Source organism: Salmo trutta, chromosome 26 (genome assembly GCF_901001165.1).
Source record: "Salmo trutta chromosome 26, fSalTru1.1, whole genome shotgun sequence".
Classification (NCBI taxonomy): domain Eukaryota; kingdom Metazoa; phylum Chordata; class Actinopteri; order Salmoniformes; family Salmonidae; genus Salmo; species Salmo trutta.
This window is the reverse complement of record NC_042982.1, coordinates 46,791,502-46,815,442: the sequence shown is the minus strand read 5'-3', so window position 1 is coordinate 46,815,442 and position 23,941 is coordinate 46,791,502. Positions and strand designations below refer to the sequence as shown.

Below are 23,941 nucleotides of genomic sequence, written 5' to 3'. Positions count from 1 at the left end.
ATAGTGTCTAATGGAGATGGGTTCTACTAGGCTCTCTGTAATATTTAATAGATGGGTTCTACTAGGCTCTCTGTAATATTGTCTAATGGGAGTGGGTTCTCTAAGTCTCTGGATATGTTTAATGGAGATGGGTTCTCTAGCTCTCTGTAATATGTCTAATGGAGATGGTTCTCTAAGGCCTCTCTGTAATATTGTTAATGGAGATGGGTTCTCTAAGGCTCTCTGTAATATGTCTAATGGAGATGGGTTCTCTAAGGCTCTCTGTAATATTGTCTAATGGAGATGGGTTCTCTAAGGCCTCTGTAATCTGTCTAATGGAGATGGGTTCTCTAAGGCTCTCTGTAATATGTCTAAGGAGATGGGTTCTCTAAGGCTCTCTGTAATATTGTTCTAATGGAGATGGGTTCTACAGGCTCTCTGTAATATTGTCTAATGGAGATGGGTTCTACTAGGCTCTCTGTAATAGTGTCTATGGAGATGGGTTCTAACTAGGGCTCTCTGTAATAGTGTCTAATGGAGATGGGTTTCTCTAAGGCTCTCTGTAAATTTACTGTAATGCAGATGGGTTCTACTAGGCTCTCTGTAATATTGTCTAATGGAGGTGGGTCCTCTAAGGCTCTCTGAATATTGTCTAATGGAGGTGGGTTCTCTCTAAGGCTCTCTGTAATATTGTTAATGGAGGTGGGTTCTCTCTAAGGCTCTATGTAATATTGTCTAATGGAGATGGGTTCTACTAGGCTCTCTGTAATATTGTCTAATGGACGATGGGTTTCTCTAAGGCTCTATGTAATATTGTCTAATGGAGGTGGTTTTCTACTAGGCTCTCTGTAATAGTGTCTAATGGAGATGGGTTCTACTAGGCTCTCTGTAATAGTGTCTAATGGAGATGGGTTCTACTAGGCTCTCTGTAATATTGTCTAATGGAGATGGGTTCTCTAAGGCTCTCTGTAATATTGTTTAATGGAGATGGGTTCTCTAAGGCTCTCTGTAATATTGTCTAATGGAGATGGGTTCTCTAAGGCTCTCTGTAATATTGTTTAATGGAGATGGGTTCTACTAGGCACTCTGTAATAGTGTCTAATGGAGGTGGGTTCTCTAAGGCTCTCTGTAATATTGTTTAATGGAGATGGGTTCTACTAGGCTCTCTGTAATAGTGAATAATGGAGGTGGGTTCTCTAAGGCTCTCTGTAATATTGTCTAATGGAGATGGGTTCTACTAGGCTCTCTGTAATATTGTTTAATGAATATGGGTTCTCTAAGGCTCTCTGTAATATTGTCTAATGGAGATGGGTTCTACTAGGCTCTCTGTAATATTGTTTAATGGAGGTGGGTTCTCTAAGGCTCTCTGTAATATTGTCTAATGGAGATGGGTTCTACTAGCCTCTCTGTAATATTGTTTAATGGAGATGGGTTCTACTAGGCTCTCTGTAATAGTGTCTAATGGAGGTGGGTTCTCTAAGGCTCTCTGTAATATTGTCTAATGGAGATGGGTTCTACTAGGCTCTCTGTAATAGTGTCTAATGGAGGTGGGTTCTCTAAGGCTCTCTGTAATTTACTCTAATGGAGATGGGTTCTCTAAGGCTCTCTGTAATATTGTCTAATGGAGATGGGTTCTACTAGGCTCTCTGTAATATTGTCTAATGGAGGTGGGTTCTACTATTCTCTCTGTAATATTGTCTAATGGAGATGGGTTCTACTAGGCTCTCTGTAATATTGTCTAATGGAGATGGGTTCTATTAGGCTCTCTGTAATATTGTCTAATGGAGATGGGTTCTACTAGGCTCTCTGTACTATTGTCTAATGGAGATGGGTTCTACTAGGCTCTCTGTAATAGTGTCTGATGGAGATGGGTTGTACTAGGCTCTCTGTAATATTGTCTAATGGAGATGGGTTCTCTAAGGCTCTCTGTAATATTGTTTAATGGAGATGGGTTCTACTAGCCTCTCTGTAATATTGTCTAATGGAGATGGGTTCTCTAAGGCTCTCTGTAATATTGTTTAATGGAGATGGGTTCTACTAGGCACTCTGTAATAGTGTCTAATGGAGATGGGTTCTCTAAGGCTCTCTGTAATATTGTTTAATGGAGATGGGTTCTACTAGGCTCTCTGTAATAGTGAATAATGGAGGTGGGTTCTCTAAGGCTCTCTGTAATATTGTTTAATGGAGATGGGTTCTACTAGGCTCTCTGTAATATTGTTTAATGGAGGTGGGTTCTCTAAGGCTCTCTGTAATATTGTCTAATGGAGATGGGTTCTACTAGCCTCTGTAATATTGTTTAATGGAGATGGGTTCTACTAGGCTCTCTGTAATAGTGTCTAATGGAGGTGGGTTCTCTAAGGCGCTCTGTAATATTGTCTAATGGAGATGGGTTCTACTAGGCTCTCTGTAATATTGTCTAATGGAGGTGGGTTCTCTAAGGCTCTCTGTAATTTACTCTAATGGAAATGGGTTCTCTAAGGCTCTCTGTAATATTGTCTAATGGAGATGGGTTCTACTAGCCTCTCTGTAATATTGCCTAATGGAGGTGGGTTCTACTATTCTCTCTGTAATATTGTCTAATGGAGATGGGTTCTACTAGGCTCTCTGTAATATTGTCTAATGGAGATGGGTTCTACTAGGCTCTCTGTAATATTGTCTAATGGAGATGGGTTCTACTAGGCTCTCTGTAATATTGTCTAATGGAGGTGGGTTCTCTAAGCCTCTCTGTAATATTGTCTAACGGAGATGGGTTCTACTAGGCTCTCTGTAATATTGTCTAATGGAGATCGGTTCTACTAGGCTCTCTGTAATATTGTCTAATGGAGATGGGTTCTACTAGGCTCTCTGTAATATTGTCTAATGGAGATGGGTTCTACTAGCCTCTCTGTAATATTGTTTAATGGAGGTGGGTTCTCTAAGGCTCTCTGTAATATTGTCTAATGGAGATGGGTTCTACTAGCCTCTCTGTAATAGTGTCTAATGGAGATGGGTTCTCTAAGGCTCTCTGTAATTTACTCTAATGGAGATGGGTTCTACTAGGCTCTCTGTAATAGTTTCTAATGGAGATGGGTTCTACTAGCCTCTCTGTAATAGTGTCTAATGGAGATGGGTTCTACTAGGCTCTCTGTAATATTGTCTAATGGAGATGGGTTCTACTAGGCTCTCTGTAATAGTGTCTAATGGAGATGGGTTCTACTAGGCTCTCTGTAATATTGTTTAATGGAGATGGGTTCTCTAAGGCTCTCTGTAATATTGTATAATGGAGGTGGATTCTCTAAGGCTCTCTGTAATATTGTTTAATGGAGATGGGTTCTACTAGCCTCTCTGTAATAGTGTCTAATGGAGATGGGTTCTCTAAGCCTCTCTGTAATATTGTCTAATGGAGATGGGTTCTCTAAGGCTCTCTGTAATATTGTCTAATGGAGATGGGTTCTCTAAGGCTCTCTGTAATATTGTCTAATGGAGATGGGTTCTCTAAGGCTCTCTGTAATATTGTCTAATGGAGATGGGTTCTCTAAGGCTCTCTGTAATATTGTCTAATGGAGATGGGTTCTCTAAGGCTCTCTGTAATATTGTCTAATGGAGATGGGTTCTACTAGGCTCTCTGTAATATTGTCTAATGGAGATGGGTTCTACTAGGCTCTCTGTAATAGTGTCTAATGGAGATGGGTTCTACTAGGCTCTCTGTAATAGTGTCTAATGGAGATGGGTTCTCTAAGGCTCTCTGTAATTTACTGTAATGCAGATGGGTTCTACTAGGCTCTCTGTAATATTGTCTAATGGAGGTGGGTCCTCTAAGGCTCTCTGTAATATTGTCTAATGGAGGTGGGTTCTCTAAGGCTCTCTGTAATATTGTTTAATGGAGGTGGGTTCTCTAAGGCTCTATGTAATATTGTCTAATGGAGATGGGTTCTACTAGGCTCTCTGTAATATTGTCTAATGGAGATGGGTTCTCTAAGGCTCTATGTAATATTGTCTAATGGAGGTGGTTTCTACTAGGCTCTCTGTAATAGTGTCTAATGGAGATGGGTTCTACTAGGCTCTCTGTAATAGTGTCTAATGGAGATGGGTTCTACTAGGCTCTCTGTAATATTGTCTAATGGAGATGGGTTCTCTAAGGCTCTCTGTAATATTGTTTAATGGAGATGGGTTCTACTAGCCTCTCTGTAATATTGTCTAATGGAGATGGGTTCTCTAAGGCTCTCTGTAATATTGTTTAATGGAGATGGGTTCTACTAGGCACTCTGTAATAGTGTCTAATGGAGGTGGGTTCTCTAAGGCTCTCTGTAATATTGTTTAATGGAGATGGGTTCTACTAGGCTCTCTGTAATAGTGAATAATGGAGGTGGGTTCTCTAAGGCTCTCTGTAATATTGTCTAATGGAGATGGGTTCTACTAGGCTCTCTGTAATATTGTTTAATGAATATGGGTTCTCTAAGGCTCTCTGTAATATTGTCTAATGGAGATGGGTTCTACTAGGCTCTCTGTAATATTGTTTAATGGAGGTGGGATCTCTAAGGCTCTCTGTAATATTGTCTAATGGAGATGGGTTCTACTAGCCTCTCTGTAATATTGTTTAATGGAGATGGGTTCTACTAGGCTCTCTGTAATAGTGTCTAATGGAGGTGGGTTCTCTAAGGCTCTCTGTAATATTGTCTAATGGAGATGGGTTCTACTAGGCTCTCTGTAATAGTGTCTAATGGAGGTGGGTTCTCTAAGGCTCTCTGTAATTTACTCTAATGGAGATGGGTTCTCTAAGGCTCTCTGTAATATTGTCTAATGGAGATGGGTTCTACTAGGCTCTCTGTAATATTGTCTAATGGAGGTGGGTTCTACTATTCTCTCTGTAATATTGTCTAATGGAGATGGGTTCTACTAGGCTCTCTGTAATATTGTCTAATGGAGATGGGTTCTATTAGGCTCTCTGTAATATTGTCTAATGGAGATGGGTTCTACTAGGCTCTCTGTAATATTGTCTAATGGAGATGGGTTCTACTAGGCTCTCTGTAATAGTGTCTGATGGAGATGGGTTGTACTAGGCTCTCTGTAATATTGTCTAATGGAGATGGGTTCTCTAAGGCTCTCTGTAATATTGTTTAATGGAGATGGGTTCTACTAGCCTCTCTGTAATATTGTCTAATGGAGATGGGTTCTCTAAGGCTCTCTGTAATATTGTTTAATGGAGATGGGTTCTACTAGGCACTCTGTAATAGTGTCTAATGGAGATGGGTTCTCTAAGGCTCTCTGTAATATTGTTTAATGGAGATGGGTTCTACTAGGCTCTCTGTAATAGTGAATAATGGAGGTGGGTTCTCTAAGGCTCTCTGTAATATTGTTTAATGGAGATGGGTTCTACTAGGCTCTCTGTAATATTGTTTAATGGAGGTGGGTTCTCTAAGGCTCTCTGTAATATTGTCTAATGGAGATGGGTTCTACTAGCCTCTGTAATATTGTTTAATGGAGATGGGTTCTACTAGGCTCTCTGTAATAGTGTCTAATGGAGGTGGGTTCTCTAAGGCGCTCTGTAATATTGTCTAATGGAGATGGGTTCTACTAGGCTCTCTGTAATATTGTCTAATGGAGGTGGGTTCTCTAAGGCTCTCTGTAATTTACTCTAATGGAAATGGGTTCTCTAAGGCTCTCTGTAATATTGTCTAATGGAGATGGGTTCTACTAGCCTCTCTGTAATATTGCCTAATGGAGGTGGGTTCTACTATTCTCTCTGTAATATTGTCTAATGGAGATGGGTTCTACTAGGCTCTCTGTAATATTGTCTAATGGAGATGGGTTCTACTAGGCTCTCTGTAATATTGTCTAATGGAGATGGGTTCTACTAGGCTCTCTGTAATATTGTCTAATGGAGGTGGGTTCTCTAAGCCTCTCTGTAATATTGTCTAACGGAGATGGGTTCTACTAGGCTCTCTGTAATATTGTCTAATGGAGATCGGTTCTACTAGGCTCTCTGTAATATTGTCTAATGGAGATGGGTTCTACTAGGCTCTCTGTAATATTGTCTAATGGAGATGGGTTCTACTAGCCTCTCTGTAATATTGTTTAATGGAGATGGGTTCTACTAGGCTCTCTGTAATATTGTTTAATGGAGGTGGGATCTCTAAGGCTCTCTGTAATATTGTCTAATGGAGATGGGTTCTACTAGCCTCTCTGTAATATTGTTTAATGGAGATGGGTTCTACTAGGCTCTCTGTAATAGTGTCTAATGGAGGTGGGTTCTCTAAGGCTCTCTGTAATATTGTCTAATGGAGATGGGTTCTACTAGGCTCTCTGTAATAGTGTCTAATGGAGGTGGGTTCTCTAAGGCTCTCTGTAATTTACTCTAATGGAGATGGGTTCTCTAAGGCTCTCTGTAATATTGTCTAATGGAGATGGGTTCTACTAGGCTCTCTGTAATATTGTCTAATGGAGGTGGGTTCTACTATTCTCTCTGTAATATTGTCTAATGGAGATGGGTTCTACTAGGCTCTCTGTAATATTGTCTAATGGAGATGGGTTCTATTAGGCTCTCTGTAATATTGTCTAATGGAGATGGGTTCTACTAGGCTCTCTGTAATATTGTCTAATGGAGATGGGTTCTACTAGGCTCTCTGTAATAGTGTCTGATGGAGATGGGTTGTACTAGGCTCTCTGTAATATTGTCTAATGGAGATGGGTTCTCTAAGGCTCTCTGTAATATTGTTTAATGGAGATGGGTTCTACTAGCCTCTCTGTAATATTGTCTAATGGAGATGGGTTCTCTAAGGCTCTCTGTAATATTGTTTAATGGAGATGGGTTCTACTAGGCACTCTGTAATAGTGTCTAATGGAGATGGGTTCTCTAAGGCTCTCTGTAATATTGTTTAATGGAGATGGGTTCTACTAGGCTCTCTGTAATAGTGAATAATGGAGGTGGGTTCTCTAAGGCTCTCTGTAATATTGTTTAATGGAGATGGGTTCTACTAGGCTCTCTGTAATATTGTTTAATGGAGGTGGGTTCTCTAAGGCTCTCTGTAATATTGTCTAATGGAGATGGGTTCTACTAGCCTCTGTAATATTGTTTAATGGAGATGGGTTCTACTAGGCTCTCTGTAATAGTGTCTAATGGAGGTGGGTTCTCTAAGGCGCTCTGTAATATTGTCTAATGGAGATGGGTTCTACTAGGCTCTCTGTAATATTGTCTAATGGAGGTGGGTTCTCTAAGGCTCTCTGTAATTTACTCTAATGGAAATGGGTTCTCTAAGGCTCTCTGTAATATTGTCTAATGGAGATGGGTTCTACTAGCCTCTCTGTAATATTGCCTAATGGAGGTGGGTTCTACTATTCTCTCTGTAATATTGTCTAATGGAGATGGGTTCTACTAGGCTCTCTGTAATATTGTCTAATGGAGATGGGTTCTACTAGGCTCTCTGTAATATTGTCTAATGGAGATGGGTTCTACTAGGCTCTCTGTAATATTGTCTAATGGAGGTGGGTTCTCTAAGCCTCTCTGTAATATTGTCTAACGGAGATGGGTTCTACTAGGCTCTCTGTAATATTGTCTAATGGAGATGGGTTCTACTAGGCTCTCTGTAATATTGTCTAATGGAGATGGGTTCTACTAGGCTCTCTGTAATATTGTCTAATGGAGATGGGTTCTACTAGCCTCTCTGTAATATTGTTTAATGGAGGTGGGTTCTCTAAGGCTCTCTGTAATATTGTCTAATGGAGATGGGTTCTACTAGGCTCTCTGTAATAGTGTCTAATGGAGATGGATTCTCTAAGGCTCTCTGTAATATTGTTTAATGGAGATGGGTTCTACTAGGCTCTCTGTAATAGTGTTTAATGGAGGTGGGTTCTCTAAGGCTCTCTGTAATATTGTCTAAGGGAGATGGGTTCTACTAGCCTCTCTGTAATATTGTCTAATGGAGGTGGGTTCTCTAAGGCTCTCTGTAATATTGTCTAATGGAGATGGGTTCTACTAGGCTCTCTGTAATATTGTCTAATGGAGATGGGTTCTCTAAGCCTCTCTGTAATATTGTCTAATGGAGGTGGGTTCTCTAAGGCTCTATGTAATTTACTCTAATGGAGATGGGTTCTCTAAGCCTATCTGTAATATTGTCTAATGGAGGTGGGTTCTACTATTCTCTCTGTAATATTGTCTAATGGAGATGGGTTCTACTAGGCTCTCTGTAATATTGTCTATTGGAGATGGGTTCTACTAGGCTCTCTGTAATATTGTCTAATGGAGGTGGGTTCTCTAAGCCTCTCTGTAATATTGTCTAATGGAGATGGGTTCTACTAGGCTCTCTGTAATATTGTCTAATGGAGATTGGTTCTACTAGGCTCTCTGTAATATTGTCTAATGGAGATGAGTTCTACTAGGCTCTCTGTAATATTGTCTAATGGAGATGGGTTCTACTAGGCTCTCTGTAATAGTTTCTAATGGAGATGGATTCTCTAAGGCTCTCTGTAATATTGTTTAATGGAGATGGGTTCTACTAGGCTCTCTGTAATAATGTTTAATGGAGGTGGGTTCTCTAAGGCTCTCTGTAATATTGTTTAATGGAGGTGGGTTCTCTAAGGCTCTCTGTAATATTGTCTAATGGAGATGGGTTCTACTAGGCTCTCTGTAATATTGTCTAATGGAGATGGGTTCTCTAAGGCTCTCTGTAATATTGTCTAATGGAGATGGGTTCTACTAGCCTCTCTGTAATATTGTCTAATGGAGGTGGGTTCTCTAAGGCTCTCTGTAATATTGTCTAATGGAGATGGGTTCTCTAAGCCTCTCTGTAATATTGTCTAATGGAGGTGGGTTCTCTAAGGCTCTATGTAATTTACTCTAATGGAGATGGGTTCTCTAAGCCTATCTGTAATATTGTCTAATGGAGGTGGGTTCTACTATTCTCTCTGTAATATTGTCTAATGGAGATGGGTTCTACTAGGCTCTCTGTAATATTGTCTATCGGAGATGGGTTCTACTAGGCTCTCTGTAATATTGTCTAATGGAGGTGGGTTCTCTAAGCCTCTCTGTAATATTGTCTAACGGAGATGGGTTCTACTTGGCTCTCTGTAATATTGTCTAATGGAGATGGGTTCTACTAGGCTCTCTGTAATATTGTCTAATGGAGATGGATTCTCTAAGGCTCTCTGTAATATTGTTTAATGGAGGTGGGTTCTCTAAGGCTCTCTGTAATATTGTCTAATGGAGATGGGTTCTACTAGGCTCTCTGTAATATTGTCTAATGGAGATGGGTTCTACTAGGCTCTCTGTAATATTGTCTAATGGAGATGGGTTCTATTATGCTCTCTGTAATATTGTCTAATGGAGATGGGTTCTACTAGGCTCTCTGTAATATTGTCTAATGGAGATGGGTTCTACTAGGCTCTCTGTAATAGTGTCTAATGGAGATGGGTTCTACTAGGCTCTCTGTAATATTGTCTAATGGAGATGGGTTCTCTAAGGCTCTCTGTAATATTGTTTAATGGAGATGGGTTCTACTAGCCTCTCTGTAATATTGTCTAATGGAGATGGGTTCTCTAAGGCTCTCTGTAATATTGTCTAATGGAGATGGGTTCTACTAGGCACTCTGTAATAGTGTCTAATGGAGGTGGGTTCTCTAAGGCTCTCTGTAATATTGTTTAATGGAGATGGGTTCTACTAGGCTCTCTGTAATAGTGAATAATGGAGGTGGGTTCTCTAAGGCTCTCTGTAATATTGTCTAATGGAGATGGGTTCTACTAGGCTCTCTGTAATATTGTTTAATGAATATAGGTTCTACTAGGCTCTCTGTAATATTGTCTAATGGAGATGGGTTCTACTAGGCTCTCTGTAATATTGTTTAATGGAGGTGGGTTCTCTAAGGCTCTCTGTAATATTGTCTAATGGAGATGGGTTCTACTAGCCTCTGTAATATTGTTTAATGGAGATGGGTTCTACTAGGCTCTCTGTAATAGTGTCTAATGGAGGTGGGTTCTCTAAGGCTCTCTGTAATATTGTCTAATGGAGATGGGTTCTACTAGGCTCTCTGTAATATTGTCTAATGGAGGTGGGTTCTCTAAGGCTCTCTGTAATTTACTCTAATGGAGATGGGTTCTCTAAGGCTCTCTGTAATATTGTCTAATGGAGATGGGTTCTACTAGCCTCTCTGTAATATTGTCTAATGGAGGTGGGTTCTACTATTCTCTCTGTAATATTGTCTAATGGAGATGGGTTCTACTAGGCTCTCTGTAATATTGTCTAATGGAGATGGGTTCTACTAGGCTCTCTGTAATATTGTCTAATGGAGATGGGTTCTACTAGGCTCTCTGTAATATTGTCTAATGGAGGTGGGTTCTCTAAGCCTCTCTGTAATATTGTCTAACGGAGATGGGTTCTACTAGGCTCTCTGTAATATTGTCTAATGGAGATCGGTTCTACTAGGCTCTCTGTAATATTGTCTAATGGAGATGGGTTCTACTAGGCTCTCTGTAATATTGTCTAATGGAGATGGGTTCTACTAGCCTCTCTGTAATATTGTTTAATGGAGGTGGGTTCTCTAAGGCTCTCTGTAATATTGTCTAATGGAGATGGGTTCTACTAGGCTCTCTGTAATAGTGTCTAATGGAGATGGATTCTCTAAGGCTCTCTGTAATATTGTTTAATGGAGATGGGTTCTACTAGGCTCTCTGTAATAGTGTTTAATGGAGGTGGGTTCTCTAAGGCTCTCTGTAATATTGTCTAATGGAGATGGGTTCTACTAGCCTCTCTGTAATATTGTCTAATGGAGGTGGGTTCTCTAAGGCTCTCTGTAATATTGTCTAATGGAGATGGGTTCTACTAGGCTCTCTGTAATATTGTCTAATGGAGATGGGTTCTACTAGGCTCTCTGTAATATTGTCTAATGGAGGTGGGTTCTCTAAGGCTCTCTGTAATTTACTCTAATGGAGATGGGTTCTCTAAGGCTCTCTGTAATATTGTCTAATGGAGATGGGTTCTACTAGCCTCTCTGTAATATTGTCTAATGGAGGTGGGTTCTACTATTCTCTCTGTAATATTGTCTAATGGAGATGGGTTCTACTAGGCTCTCTGTAATATTGTCTAATGGAGATGGGTTCTACTAGGCTCTCTGTAATATTGTCTAATGGAGATGGGTTCTACTAGGCTCTCTGTAATATTGTCTAATGGAGGTGGGTTCTCTAAGCCTCTCTGTAATATTGTCTAACGGAGATGGGTTCTACTAGGCTCTCTGTAATATTTTCTAATGGAGATCGGTTCTACTAGGCTCTCTGTAATATTGTCTAATGGAGATGGGTTCTACTAGGCTCTCTGTAATATTGTCTAATGGAGATGGGTTCTACTAGCCTCTCTGTAATATTGTTTAATGGAGGTGGGTTCTCTAAGGCTCTCTGTAATATTGTCTAATGGAGATGGGTTCTACTAGGCTCTCTGTAATAGTGTCTAATGGAGATGGATTCTCTAAGGCTCTCTGTAATATTGTTTAATGGAGATGGGTTCTACTAGGCTCTCTGTAATAGTGTTTAATGGAGGTGGGTTCTCTAAGGCTCTCTGTAATATTGTCTAATGGAGATGGGTTCTACTAGCCTCTCTGTAATATTGTCTAATGGAGGTGGGTTCTCTAAGGCTCTCTGTAATATTGTCTAATGGAGATGGGTTCTACTAGGCTCTCTGTAATATTGTCTAATGGAGATGGGTTCTCTAAGCCTCTCTGTAATATTGTCTAATGGAGGTGGGTTCTCTAAGGCTCTATGTAATTTACTCTAATGGAGATGGGTTCTTTAAGCCTATCTGTAATATTGTCTAATGGAGGTGGGTTCTACTATTCTCTCTGTAATATTGTCTAATGGAGGTGGGTTCTCTAAGGCTCTCTGTAATAGTGTCTAATGGAGATGGATTCTACTAGGCTCTATGTAATATTGTTTAATGGAGATGGGTTCTACTAGGCTCTCTGTAATAGTGTCTAATGGAGATGGGTTCTACTAGGCTCTCTGTAATAGTGTCTAATGGAGATGGATTCTCTAAGGCTCTCTGTAATATTGTTTAATGGAGATGGGTTCTACTAGGCTCTCTGTAATAATGTTTAATGGAGGTGGGTTCTCTAAGGCTCTCTGTAATATTGTTTAATGGAGGTGGGTTCTCTAAGGCTCTCTTTAATATTGTCTAATGGAGATGGGTTCTACTAGGCTCTCTGTAATATTGTCTAATGGAGATGGGTTCTCTAAGGCTCTCTGTAATATTGTCTAATGGAGATGGGTTCTACTAGCCTCTCTGTAATATTGTCTAATGGAGGTGGGTTCTCTAAGGCTCTCTGTAATATTGTCTAATGGAGATGGGTTCTCTAAGCCTCTCTGTAATATTGTCTAATGGAGGTGGGTTCTCTAAGGCTCTATGTAATTTACTCTAATGGAGATGGGTTCTCTAAGCCTATCTGTAATATTGTCTAATGGAGGTGGGTTCTACTATTCTCTCTGTAATATTGTCTAATGGAGATGGGTTCTACTAGGCTCTCTGTAATATTGTCTATCGGAGATGGGTTCTACTAGGCTCTCTGTAATATTGTCTAATGGAGGTGGGTTCTCTAAGCCTCTCTGTAATATTGTCTAACGGAGATGGGTTCTACTAGGCTCTCTGTAATATTGTCTAATGGAGATGGGTTCTACTAGGCTCTCTGTAATATTGTCTAATGGAGATGGATTCTCTAAGGCTCTCTGTAATATTGTTTAATGGAGGTGGGTTCTCTAAGGCTCTCTGTAATATTGTCTAATGGAGATGGGTTCTACTAGGCTCTCTGTAATATTGTCTAATGGAGATGGGTTCTACTAGGCTCTCTGTAATATTGTCTAATGGAGATGGATTATCTAAGCCTCTAAGCCTATGTAATATTGTGGAGATGGGTATTGTACTCTCAAGATTGAGAAGAGTTTTTGAGAGCGAGAGAGAACACAAAAAAAGAGCAGAAAGAGAGAGACATGACCATGGTCAGACTGAGTAAAATGACCATTGTCAGACTAAGTGACATGACCTTGGTCAGACTGAGAGTGACATGACCAAGGTCAGATTGAGTAAAATGACCATGTTTAGACTAAGTGACATGACCATAGTCAGACTGAGGGACATGACAATGATCAGACTGAGAGTGACATGACTATGGTCAAAATGAGGGAAATGACCACGGTCAGATTGATTGACATGACCAAGGTCAAACTGAGACAGACATGACCATAGTCAGACTAAGTTACATGACCTTGTTCAGACAGTGACATGACTATGGTCAGACTGAGAGTGAAATGACCATAGTTTGACTGAGATTGACATTTTTGGGGGGGGTATTTTATTAGCATCGCCATTAGCTGTTGCAAAAGCACCAGCTACTCTTCCTGGGGTTCCACACAAAACATGAAACATAATACAGAATGACATAATACAGAACATCAATAGACAAGAAACGTTCAAGGACAGAGCTACATACAGATGAAATCAGAAGTTTAAATACACCTTAGCCTAAAACATTTAAACTCAGTTTTTCACAATTCCTGACATTTAATCCTAGTAAAAATTCCCTGTCTAATGACAGTTAGGATCTTAAGAATGTGAAATGTCAGAATAATAGTAGAGAGAATGATTTATTTCATTCATCGCATTCCCAGTGGGTCAGAAGTTTACATACACTCTATTAGTATTTGGTAGCATTGCCTTTAAATTGTTTAACTTGGATCAAACATTTCGGGTAACCTTCCACAAGCTTCCCACAATAAGTGAATGTTGTCACATTCCTCCTGACAGAGCTGGTGTAACTGAGTCAGGTTTGTAGGCCTCCTTTCTTGCACACGATTTTTCAGTTCTGCCCACAAATTTTCTATGGGATTGAGGTCAGGGCTTTGTGATGGCTACTCCAATACCTTGACTTTGTTGTCCTTAAGCCATTTTGCCACAACTTTGGAAGTATGCTTGGGGTCATTGTCCATGTGGAAGACCAATTTGCGACCAAGCTTTAACTTCTGATGTCTTGAGATGTTGCTTATATATCCACATCATTTTCCGTCCTCATGATGCCATCTATTTTGTGAAGTGCACCAGTCCCTCCTGCAGCAAAGCACCCCCACAGCATGATGCTGCTACCCCCGTGCTTCACAGTTGGGATGGTGTTCTTTGGTTTGCAAGCCTCCCTCTTTTTCCTCCAAACATAACGATGGTCATTATGGACTAACAGTTCTATTTTTGTTTCATCAGACCAGAGGACATTTCTCCAAAAAAGTACGATCTTTGTCCCCATGTGCAGTTGCAAACCATAGTCTGGCTTTTTTATGGCGGTTTTGGAGCAGTGGCTTCTTCCTTGCTGAGTGGCCTTTCAAGTTAGGACTCGTTTTACTGTGGATATAGATACTTTTGTACCTGTTTCCTCCAGCATCTTCACAAGGTCCTTGGCTGTTGTTCTGGGATTGATTACATTCATCTCCAGGAGACAGAACGCTCCTTCCTGTGCGGTATGACTGCTGCGTGGTCCCATGCTGTTTATACTTGCGTACCATTGTTTGTACAGATGAACGTGGTACCTTCAGGTCTTTGGAAATTGCTCCCAAGGATGAACCAGACTTGTGGAGGTCTAGATTTTTTTTTTGAGGTCTTGGCCGATTTCTTTTGATTTTCCCATGATGTCAAGCAAAGAGGCACTGAGATTGAAGGTAGGCCTTGAAATACATCCACAGGTACACCTCCAATTGACTCAAATGATGTCAATTAGCCTATCAGAAGCTTCTAAAGCCATGACATACTTTTCTGGAATTTTCCAAGCTGTTTAAAGGTACAGTCAACTTAGTGTATGTAAACTTCTGACCAACTGGAATTTTGATACAGTGAATTATAAGTGAAATAATCTGTCTGTAAACAATTGTGGGGAAAATTACTTGTGTCTTGCACAAAGTAGATGTCCTAACCGACTTGCCAAAACAATAGTTTGTTAACAAGAAAATTGTGGAGTGTTTGAAAAACAAGTTTTAATGACTCCAACCTAAGTGTATGTAAACTTCCGTCTTCAACTGTAGCTCTGAATCCACATTATGGCAGAGGTTGAAAAGCCATAGCACATATGTTTTTTCAAGAACAAGTTATGGTCAATAATATCAAAGGCTGCCCTGAAATCTAACAGTACAGCTCCCACAATCTTCTTAATATCGATTTCTTTCAACCAATCATCAGTCATTTGTGTCAGTGCAGTACATGTTGAGTGCCCTTCTTTGTAAGCATGCTGAAAGTCTGTTGTTAATTTGTTTACAGAGAAATAGCATTGTATTTGGTCAAACACCATTTTTTCCAACAGTTTGCTAAGAGCTGGCAGCAAGCTTAAAGGTCTGCTGTTAGAACCAGTAAAGGCAGATTTACCACTCTTGGGTAGCGGAATGACTTTGGCTTCCCTCCAGACCTGAGGACAAAGACTTTCCTCTAGGCTCAGATAAAAAATATGACAGATAGGAGTGGCTATACAGTCAGATACCATCCTCAGTAGCTCTCCATCTAAGTTGTCAATGCCTGGAGGCTTGTCATTATTGATCGATAACAATCATTTTTCCAACTCTCCCACACTAACCTTACAAAATTCAAACTTGCCATGCTTGTCACATCCTGACCAGTAAAAGGGGTTATTTGTCATTGTAGTATGGTCAGGGCGTGGCAGGGGGTGTTTGTTTTGGGTGTTTTGATGTTTTTGGGGTTTGTGCTATGTTTTATATTTCTATGTTTATTCTAGTTCTATGTTGGTTTTTGGCAATGACCTCCAATTAGAGGCAGCTTGTTGTTGTTGTCTCTAATTGGAGGCCATATTTAGTTGTGTTCGTTTTACTTGTGTTTTGTGGGTGGTTGCTTTCTGTATAGTTGGGTTACCTTACAGAACTGTTGGTTGTCGTTTATTGTTTTCGTTTAAGTGTTCACTTTAGTAAGTAAATAAAGAAGATGATCACTATACCCGCTGCGTTTTGGTCCCCCTTCAACGACGAGTGTGACAGAACCACCCACCAAACAAGGACCAAGCAGCGGAAGAAGGAGCAACGGGAGAAGTATCTCGAGTCATGGACGTGGAAGGAGATCCTCGAGGGCAAGTGTATATGGAGCCAGGCTGGGGAGTACCAGCGCCCGAAGGCGGAGCTGGAGGAGTCGAAGAGGGAATGACAAAGGTACGAGGCGTTGTATCCTCCTATTCAGGAGGTGGAGAGGCAGCCCCCAAAACAATTTGAGGGGGGGGGGGGGCAGATGGGGAGTTGTGCTAAGTCAGGGGGGAGCCCTGACCGAACTTAGTCCCGTGTGGCTCAGTTGGTAGAGCATGGTGTTTGCAACGCCAGGGTTGTGGGTTTGATTCTCAAGGGGGACCAGTACGAGAGAAAAAAAATGTATGAAATGTATGCATTCACTACTGTAAGTCGCTCTGGACAAGAGCGTCTGCTAAATGACTAAAATGTAACTTCTGTTTTTGGTTTAAGTTCTAGATGATCTATTTCTATGTGTTTATCTAGCTTGTCTATTTCTATGTTAGTTTTGTCAATGACCTCCAATTAGAGGCAGCTGGTTGTTGTTACCTCTGATTGGAGGCCATATTTAGCTGTGTGTGTTTTCACTTGTGTTTTGTGGGTGGTTGTTTCCGGTATAGTCTGTGCACCTTACGGGACTGTTTTCATCGTTGGTTTTGTTTAAGTGTTTTCTTTAACCTCTCTAGGGTCGGCGGGACGAAATCGTCCCACCTACGTAACAGCCAGTGGAATCCTGTGGCGCGTTATTCAAATACCTTAGAAATGCTATTACTTCAATTTCTCAAACATATGACTATTTTACAGCATTTTAAAGACAAGACTCTCGTTAATCTAACCACACTGTCCGATTTCAAAAAGGCTTTACAACGAAAGCAAAACATTAGATTATGTCAGCAGAGTACCCAGCCAGAAATAATCAGACACCCATTTTTCAAGCTAGCATATAATGTCACAAAAACCCAGAAGACAGCTAAATGCAGCACTAACCTTTGATGATCTTCATCAGATGACACACCTAGGACATTATGTTATACAATACATGCATGTTTTGTTCAATCAAGTTCATATTTATAACAAAAACCAGCTTTTTACATTAGCATGTGACGTTCAGAACTAGCATACCCCCCGCAAACTTCCGGTGAATTTACAAAAAATGTACTAAATGACTCACGATAAACGTTCACAAAAAGCATAACAATTATTTTAAGAATTATAGATACAGAACTCCTCTATGCACTCGATATGTCCGATTTTAAAATAGCTTTTCGGTGAAAGCACATTTTGCAATATTCTAAGTAGATAGCCCGGCATCACAGGGCTAGCTATTTAGACACCCAGCAAGTTTAGCACTCACCAAAGTCAGATTTACTATAAGAAAAATGTCATTACCTTTGGTGTTCTTCGTCAGAATGCACTCCCAGGACTTCTACTTCAATAACAAATGTTGGTTTGGTCCCAAATAATCCATAGTTATATCCAAACAGCGGCGTTTGTTCGTGCGTTCAAGACACTATCCGAAAGGGTAAAGAAGGGTGACGAGCACGACGCATTTCGTGACAAAAAAATTCTAAATATTCCATTACCGTACTTCGAAGCATGTCAACCGCTGTTTAAAGTCAATTTTTATGCCATTTTTCTCGTAAAAAAGCGATAATATTCCGACCGGGAATCTGCGTTTAGGTAAAAAGACGAAAGAAAATAAAGCATGGGGTCGACTCGTGCACGCGCCTAAGCCCATTGTCCTCTGATCGGCCACTTGCCAAAAGCGCAAATGTGTTTCAGCCTGGGGCTGGAATGACATCATTCAGCTTTTTCCCGCCTTCTGAGAGCCTATGGGAGCCGTAGGAAGTGTCACGTTACAGCAAAGATCCTCAGTCTTCAATAAACAGAGGCAAGAAGCTCAAGGAATGGTCAGACAGGCCACTTCCTGTAAGGAATCTTCTCAGGTTTTTGCCTGCCATATGAGTTCTGTTATACTCACAGACACCATTCAAACAGTTTTAGAAACTTTAGTGTGTTTTCTATCCAAAGCCAATAATTATATGCATATTCTAGTTTCTGGGCAGTAGTAATAACCAGATTAAATCGGGTACGTTTTTTATCCGGCCGTGTAAATACTGCCCCCTACCCCCAACAGGTTAATAAAGTTAAGAAGATGATCAATATACCCGCTGCATTTTGGTCCACTCCTTACGACGGACATTACAGAACCACCCACCAATGAAGGACCAAGCAGCGGAGGAAGGAGCAGCAGGAGAGCTACTTGGAGTCATGGACATGGGAGGATATCCTGGATGGTAAAGGACCATGGCACCAGGCTGGGGAGTACAAGCGCCTGAAGGAGGAGCTGGAGGAAGCTAAAAGGGAACGACGGAGTTATTTCAGGAGGTGAGGAGGCAGCCGCCCCCCAAAAAAATTGTGGGGGGCATACAGGGAGTTTAGCTAAGTCAGGGGGAGCCCTGACCTAACTTCCCGGGCGTACAGGAGAGAGCCGTGGAGCAAAAAGGAGCCAGTCAAGGAATCAAGCGAGGAGCTTGATGTGAGATTCCGGAGAGAGGTACTGGCGGAAAGGGCACGAAGGAGCACCTGTGCTTACTATGGGGAGCGACGGATCAAGCAAGCACCATGTTATGCGGAGATACGCACGGTATCGCCAGTACGCAGCTACAGCCCGGTGCGCTTGGTGAAAGCGCCTCACTGGTGTCATGCTAGAGCCAGGACCGGTGATGCAAGTTGCAAGCATCAGACCGCCGGTGAGGGTTCATGGCTCAGTGTGTCCTGTTCCTGCTCCTCGTACTCTTCCTCCAGTGCGCCAGTACATCCTGTTCCTGCTCTCCGCACTAGCCTTGAGGTGCGTGTTACTAGTCTGGCGCCCCCAGTCCGGTACGTCCTGTTCCTGCTCCTCGCACTAGCCCTGTGGTGCGGGTTACTAGTCTGGCGCCTCCTAAACCAGCCCCTTGCATCAGGCTTCCAGTGCGCAGTCCCCGTCCAGAGCTTCCGGCGACAGTTCCCCGTCCAGTGCTTCCGGCGACGTCCTACAGTCCGGAAACGACAGAGATGGCCTACAGTCCGGAACCGACAGAGACGGCCTACAGTCCGGAACCTGCAGAGACGGCCTACAGTCCGGAACCTGCAGAGACGGCCTACAGTCCGGAACCTGCAGAGACGGCCTACAGTCCGGAACCTGCAGAGACGGCCTGCAGCCCTGGGTCTCCAGCGACGCTCCTCAGCCCTGGGTCTCCAGCGACTCTCCTCAGCCAGGAGTCTCCAGCAACGCTCCTCAGCCCGGAGCCTCCAGCGACGCCCCTCAGCCCGGAACCTCCAGCGATGCCCCTCAGCCCGGGGCCTCCAGCGACGCCCCTCAGCCCGGGGCCTCCAGCGACGCCCCTCAGCCCGGGGCCTCCAGCGACGCCTCTCAGCCCGGGGCCTCCAGCGATGCTGCGCAGCCCAGAGTCTGCTGAATGGGAGCTACGGCCAGAGCCAGAGCCACCTCCGTGGTGGGAGGATTGGGAAGGGGGGGTGTAGCACAGGAACCGTCGTTGACGGTGGTCACCCTCCCTTCCCTCTCTTTAGGTTTGGGGTTGTTTTTGTGGGTTTTGTTTTGAGGTGCATTCGGGAGCAGCACCTTTGGGGGGGGGGGTACTTTCACGTCCTGACCAGTAAAAGGGGTTATTTGTCATTGTAGTATGGTCAGGGCGTGGCAGGGGGTGTTTGTTTTGGGTGTTTTGATGTTTTTGGGGTTTTGGTCTATGTTTTATATTTCTATGTTTATTCTAGTTTTCTAGTTCTATGTTGGTTTTTGGCAATGACCTCCAATTAGAGGCAACTTGTTGTTGTTGTCTCTAATTGGAGGCCATATTAAGTTGTGTTCGTTTCACTTGTGTTTTGTGGGTGGTTGCTTTCTGTATAGTTGGGTTACCTTACAGAACTGTTGGTTGTCATTTATTGTTTTCGTTTAAGTGTTCACTTTAGTAAGTAAATAAAGAAGATGATCACTATACCCGCTGCGTTTTGGTCCTATCCTTACGACGATTATGACAATGCTTTTCTTTCATTTTTTTGTTTTTTTTACGCATTAATACAATTGCTCACTGTTTGTTGTTGGCATTTCCTGCCTAAGTTTGCCCACTTTGCAATGAAATAATCATTAAAATAATTGGCAACATCAAATGGTTTTGTGATGAATAAGCCATCTGATTCGATGAAAGATGGAGTTGAATGTGTCTTTCTGCCCATCATTTCATTTAAAGTACTTTATATCATTGATCTTGGCTTCATAATAAAGTTTCTTCTTTCTGTTTAGTTTAGTCACATCATTTCTCATTTTGCAGTAAGTCAGCCAGTCAGATGTGCAGCCAGACTTATTAGCCACTTCCTTTTGCCCCATCTCTTTCAACCATACAGTTTTTCAATTCCTCATCAATCCATGGAGCCTTAACAGTTCTAACAGGCAGTTTCTTAACAGATGCCTGTTTATCAATAATTGGAAGAAGCAATTTCATAAATTCATCAAGTGCAGCGTCTGGATGTTCCTCATTAATCACATCAGACCAACCAATATTTTTAACATCATCCACATAAGAGTCACAGCAAAACCTTTTGTATGATCTCTTATACACTATTTTAGTCCCAGCTGTTGGAACTTTGGCTTTCCTGGATATAGCCACTATATTGTGATCACTGCATCCAATGGGTACGGATACAGCTTTAGAACAAGGTTCTACAGTATTAGTAAACATGTGATCAATACATGTGGATGATCTTGTTCCTGTAGTGTTTGTAAACACCCTGGTAGGTTGATTAATAACCTGAACCAGATTACAGGCACTGGTTACAGTAAGAAGCTTCCTCTTGAGTGGACAGCTTGATGAAAACCAGTCAATATTCAGGTCCTCAAGAAAGTAGACCTCTGTTTACATCACATACACAATCAAGCATTTCACACATATTATTTATATACTGACTGTTAGTACTTGGTGGCCTATAGCAACACCCCAAAAGAAAAGGCTTTAGAAGTGCCAAGTGAACCTGCAACCACAACACTTCAATAACACTTGACATGAGATCTTCTCTAAGCATTACAGGGATATGGCTCTGAATATATACAGCAACACCTCCCCCATAAGCATTCCTGTCTCTTCTATAGATGTTATATCCTTGTATTGCTACTGCTGTATCATCAAATGAATTATCTAAGTGAGTCTCAGAAATGGCTGATATATGAATGTTATCTGATGTTTGCAAATTATTGATTTCATGAACCTTATGTCTAAGGCTACATATATTTGTCAAGTATACTCCCTCTTCGGCCTCTAGGTCATCAGGCTGCTGATTATCCTGCACACCTGTCACCATCTTCTCTCGCACCAGCGCCTCATGACACTCACCTGGACTCCTCCTTGATTATCTTCCCTCTATCTGTCCCTCCCCTTGGTTCTTTCCTCAGGTGTTATTGACTCTGATTTTATGTCGGTGCCTTGTTTGTGGTTTGTGTTCATTGTTTCTTTTATTTATTAAAACACTCGCTCCCTGAACTTGCTTTCCGACTCTCAGAACACTCGTTATAGAAGGACGCCTCACCTAAGGGAAGTATCAGAGAATGTTTTTTTTTGTTTCGGTGGGAATGACGTCGGGTCCGGGAGCCGCTACAGGCTCTCATGACTCAGACCGATCGCCAGGCTCCTCTGCTACAGCCGGCTCGTCGTGCTTTCATGCCTTCACCGGATCGCCAGGCTCCCGTGCCTCAGCCAATAGACAGGTTTCCCGCGCATTAGCGGGGTGACCGGTCCGCTCCTGATCCCCGGGATCGTCCTTTTGGTCGGCGTCCTGCGGCTGGAGCCGAACGCGCAGGGGAGGGGGTACCGTCATGTATGCTCTCTCCGGTGCTCTAGGTCGCCATGCTCTCTGCAGGACTGACAGGTTTCCCGCGCCTCAGCAGAGCTCCTGATCCCCGGGATCGTCTTTTTGGTCGGCGTCCTGCGGCTGGTGGCGCACGTCAGAGAGGGTGTACTGTCACGTGTGCTCCCTCTCTGTATATGTCCCTCCCTTTGGTTCCTTCCCTATATATGTCCCTCCCTTTGGCTCCTTCCCCAGGCGTCATTGTTTCTGTTCCTGTGTCAGTTCTGTGCGTTGTTTGTGTTTCTTATTTTTTGTATTATGTTGTGTATATTTATTAAAACACTCACTCCCTGAACTTGCTTCCCGACTCTGAGAACACATCGTTACACTATTAATATGGGCTAATTTCAGCCCTTTCCTGGGTAGCTTATCAGTTTTGACATAATACTGAAAAGAGCAAACAAAGAAAGAGAAAAAAATATACATTCAGCTGTCCATTAATCAATTGGTGTGTGTGTGTGTGTGTGCTGTGGGGTTGAGGTTACAAACCCATAGGCTTGGCTCTCTCAACCATTTCAGGCTTCTGGGAGGGAGGGTGGACAATGAGTCTGTCATAGCGGATGTAAGCAATGTTCCCACGCGCTCTGGCATCTTTCATGTCTGAGATCAGTTCTTTCCTCTTCTGGCTCACAGCTTCAGGATAGTCCTCGTTGAGGAAGATATCAGTTCCTCTCAAGTTCTTGGCTCTTTCCAGAACAGCTACATTGTCCTTGAACCTCAATTACTCAGAGATCATTTCCCTCACTTTGTCCTCAGACTCCATCCAGGTCTCACATAGAGATAATGCAATTCCATCCACAAACCATGTTGTTTCACCTTGATTTTCCCACAAGTCTGATTTATCTGTCTTTGTAATCATGGGTTCACACACAGAACTGATGTCCTCTCTGAATGACTTACAGATTGCTGTCATCTTGCCGTTCTCTTTCAACTCATCGAGCTGAAACTGGGAGAACTGCAAACTGTTCTTTTATAAGACTGAGTGACATGACCACGGTCGGACTGAGAGACATGACATTGGTCGGACTGAGAGTGTCATAACTATGTTCAGACTGAGAGACATGACATTGGTCAGACTGAGAGTGTCATAACTATGTTCAGACTGAGAGACATGACATTGGTCGGACTGAGAGTGTCATAACTATGTTCAGACTGAGAGACATGACATTGGTCAGACTGAGAGTGTCATAACTATGTTCAGACTGAGAGACATGACATTGGTCGGACTGAGAGTGTCATAACTATGTTCAGACTGAGAGACATGACATTGGTCAGACTGAGAGCGTCATAACTATGTTCAGACTGAGAGACATGACATTGGTCAGACTGAGAGTTACATGACCATGTTCAGACTGAGAGACATGACCAATATTCCGACTGAGTGGCTCTAATAAATCTCTAAGATTACGAGACCAAAACAAGTCAGAAAAGAAGAACATCGTGAACACTGGTTAATGTGATACTGTGTGATACTGTCTGTGCTTTGCTTTAGGTTTGTGCCATTCGTTTAAAAAGACAACAAAGGTCCTTAGTAAAAAGTGTACAATTCTGTAGTGTCTGGTGTCAATGTCTGAGGATTAGGGCTCAAAAGGCCACAATAACCCTCAATATTTTTTTTATATACTTTTTTACCACACATGTTTTTATTTTTCTTCCTGAAACATCATCATTTGCTTTCCTCTCAACCATATGCTACTCCCATGTACCATGGCAGTATTCTACCAGTGGTCGCTCTCTAATAGCCCAAGTCAAATCTCCATACCATAATCATATACTGTTACAATCCTCTGAGATGGTGTTGCTTACCTTCAACTGCTCGTTTAAAGAACACTTTGCAGCTTCCACATGTGAGGACCCCGTAGTGACACCCCGAGGCTTCATCCCCACAGATCATACATAGTCTCTGGGGTGGAACACTGCAAAACCAGGGATTACACACAAATGAGCCAGTGGTTATTTACACTTGACAACAATTGACACACTGATATCACAACAATTGACACACTGATATCACAGCAATTGGTTAATGGAGGAATTATAAAACAAGCTCATCAAATCAAATCAGATTCAATTTGGA

At 42.1% G+C, this 23,941-nt stretch overlaps 1 protein-coding gene across 1 annotated transcript in view; it reads right to left on the bottom strand.

The window, feature by feature from the left end:
* The window catches only part of pgr (progesterone receptor), a 74,285-nt gene that overhangs the window by 48,822 nt on the left and 1,522 nt on the right, over window positions 1-23,941 (bottom strand). The window contains exon 2 of the mRNA XM_029716074.1: window positions 23,671-23,780. Within this exon, the coding sequence (XP_029571934.1) occupies window positions 23,671-23,780 (110 nt within the window). The remainder of the gene's footprint in view (window positions 1-23,670; window positions 23,781-23,941) is intronic.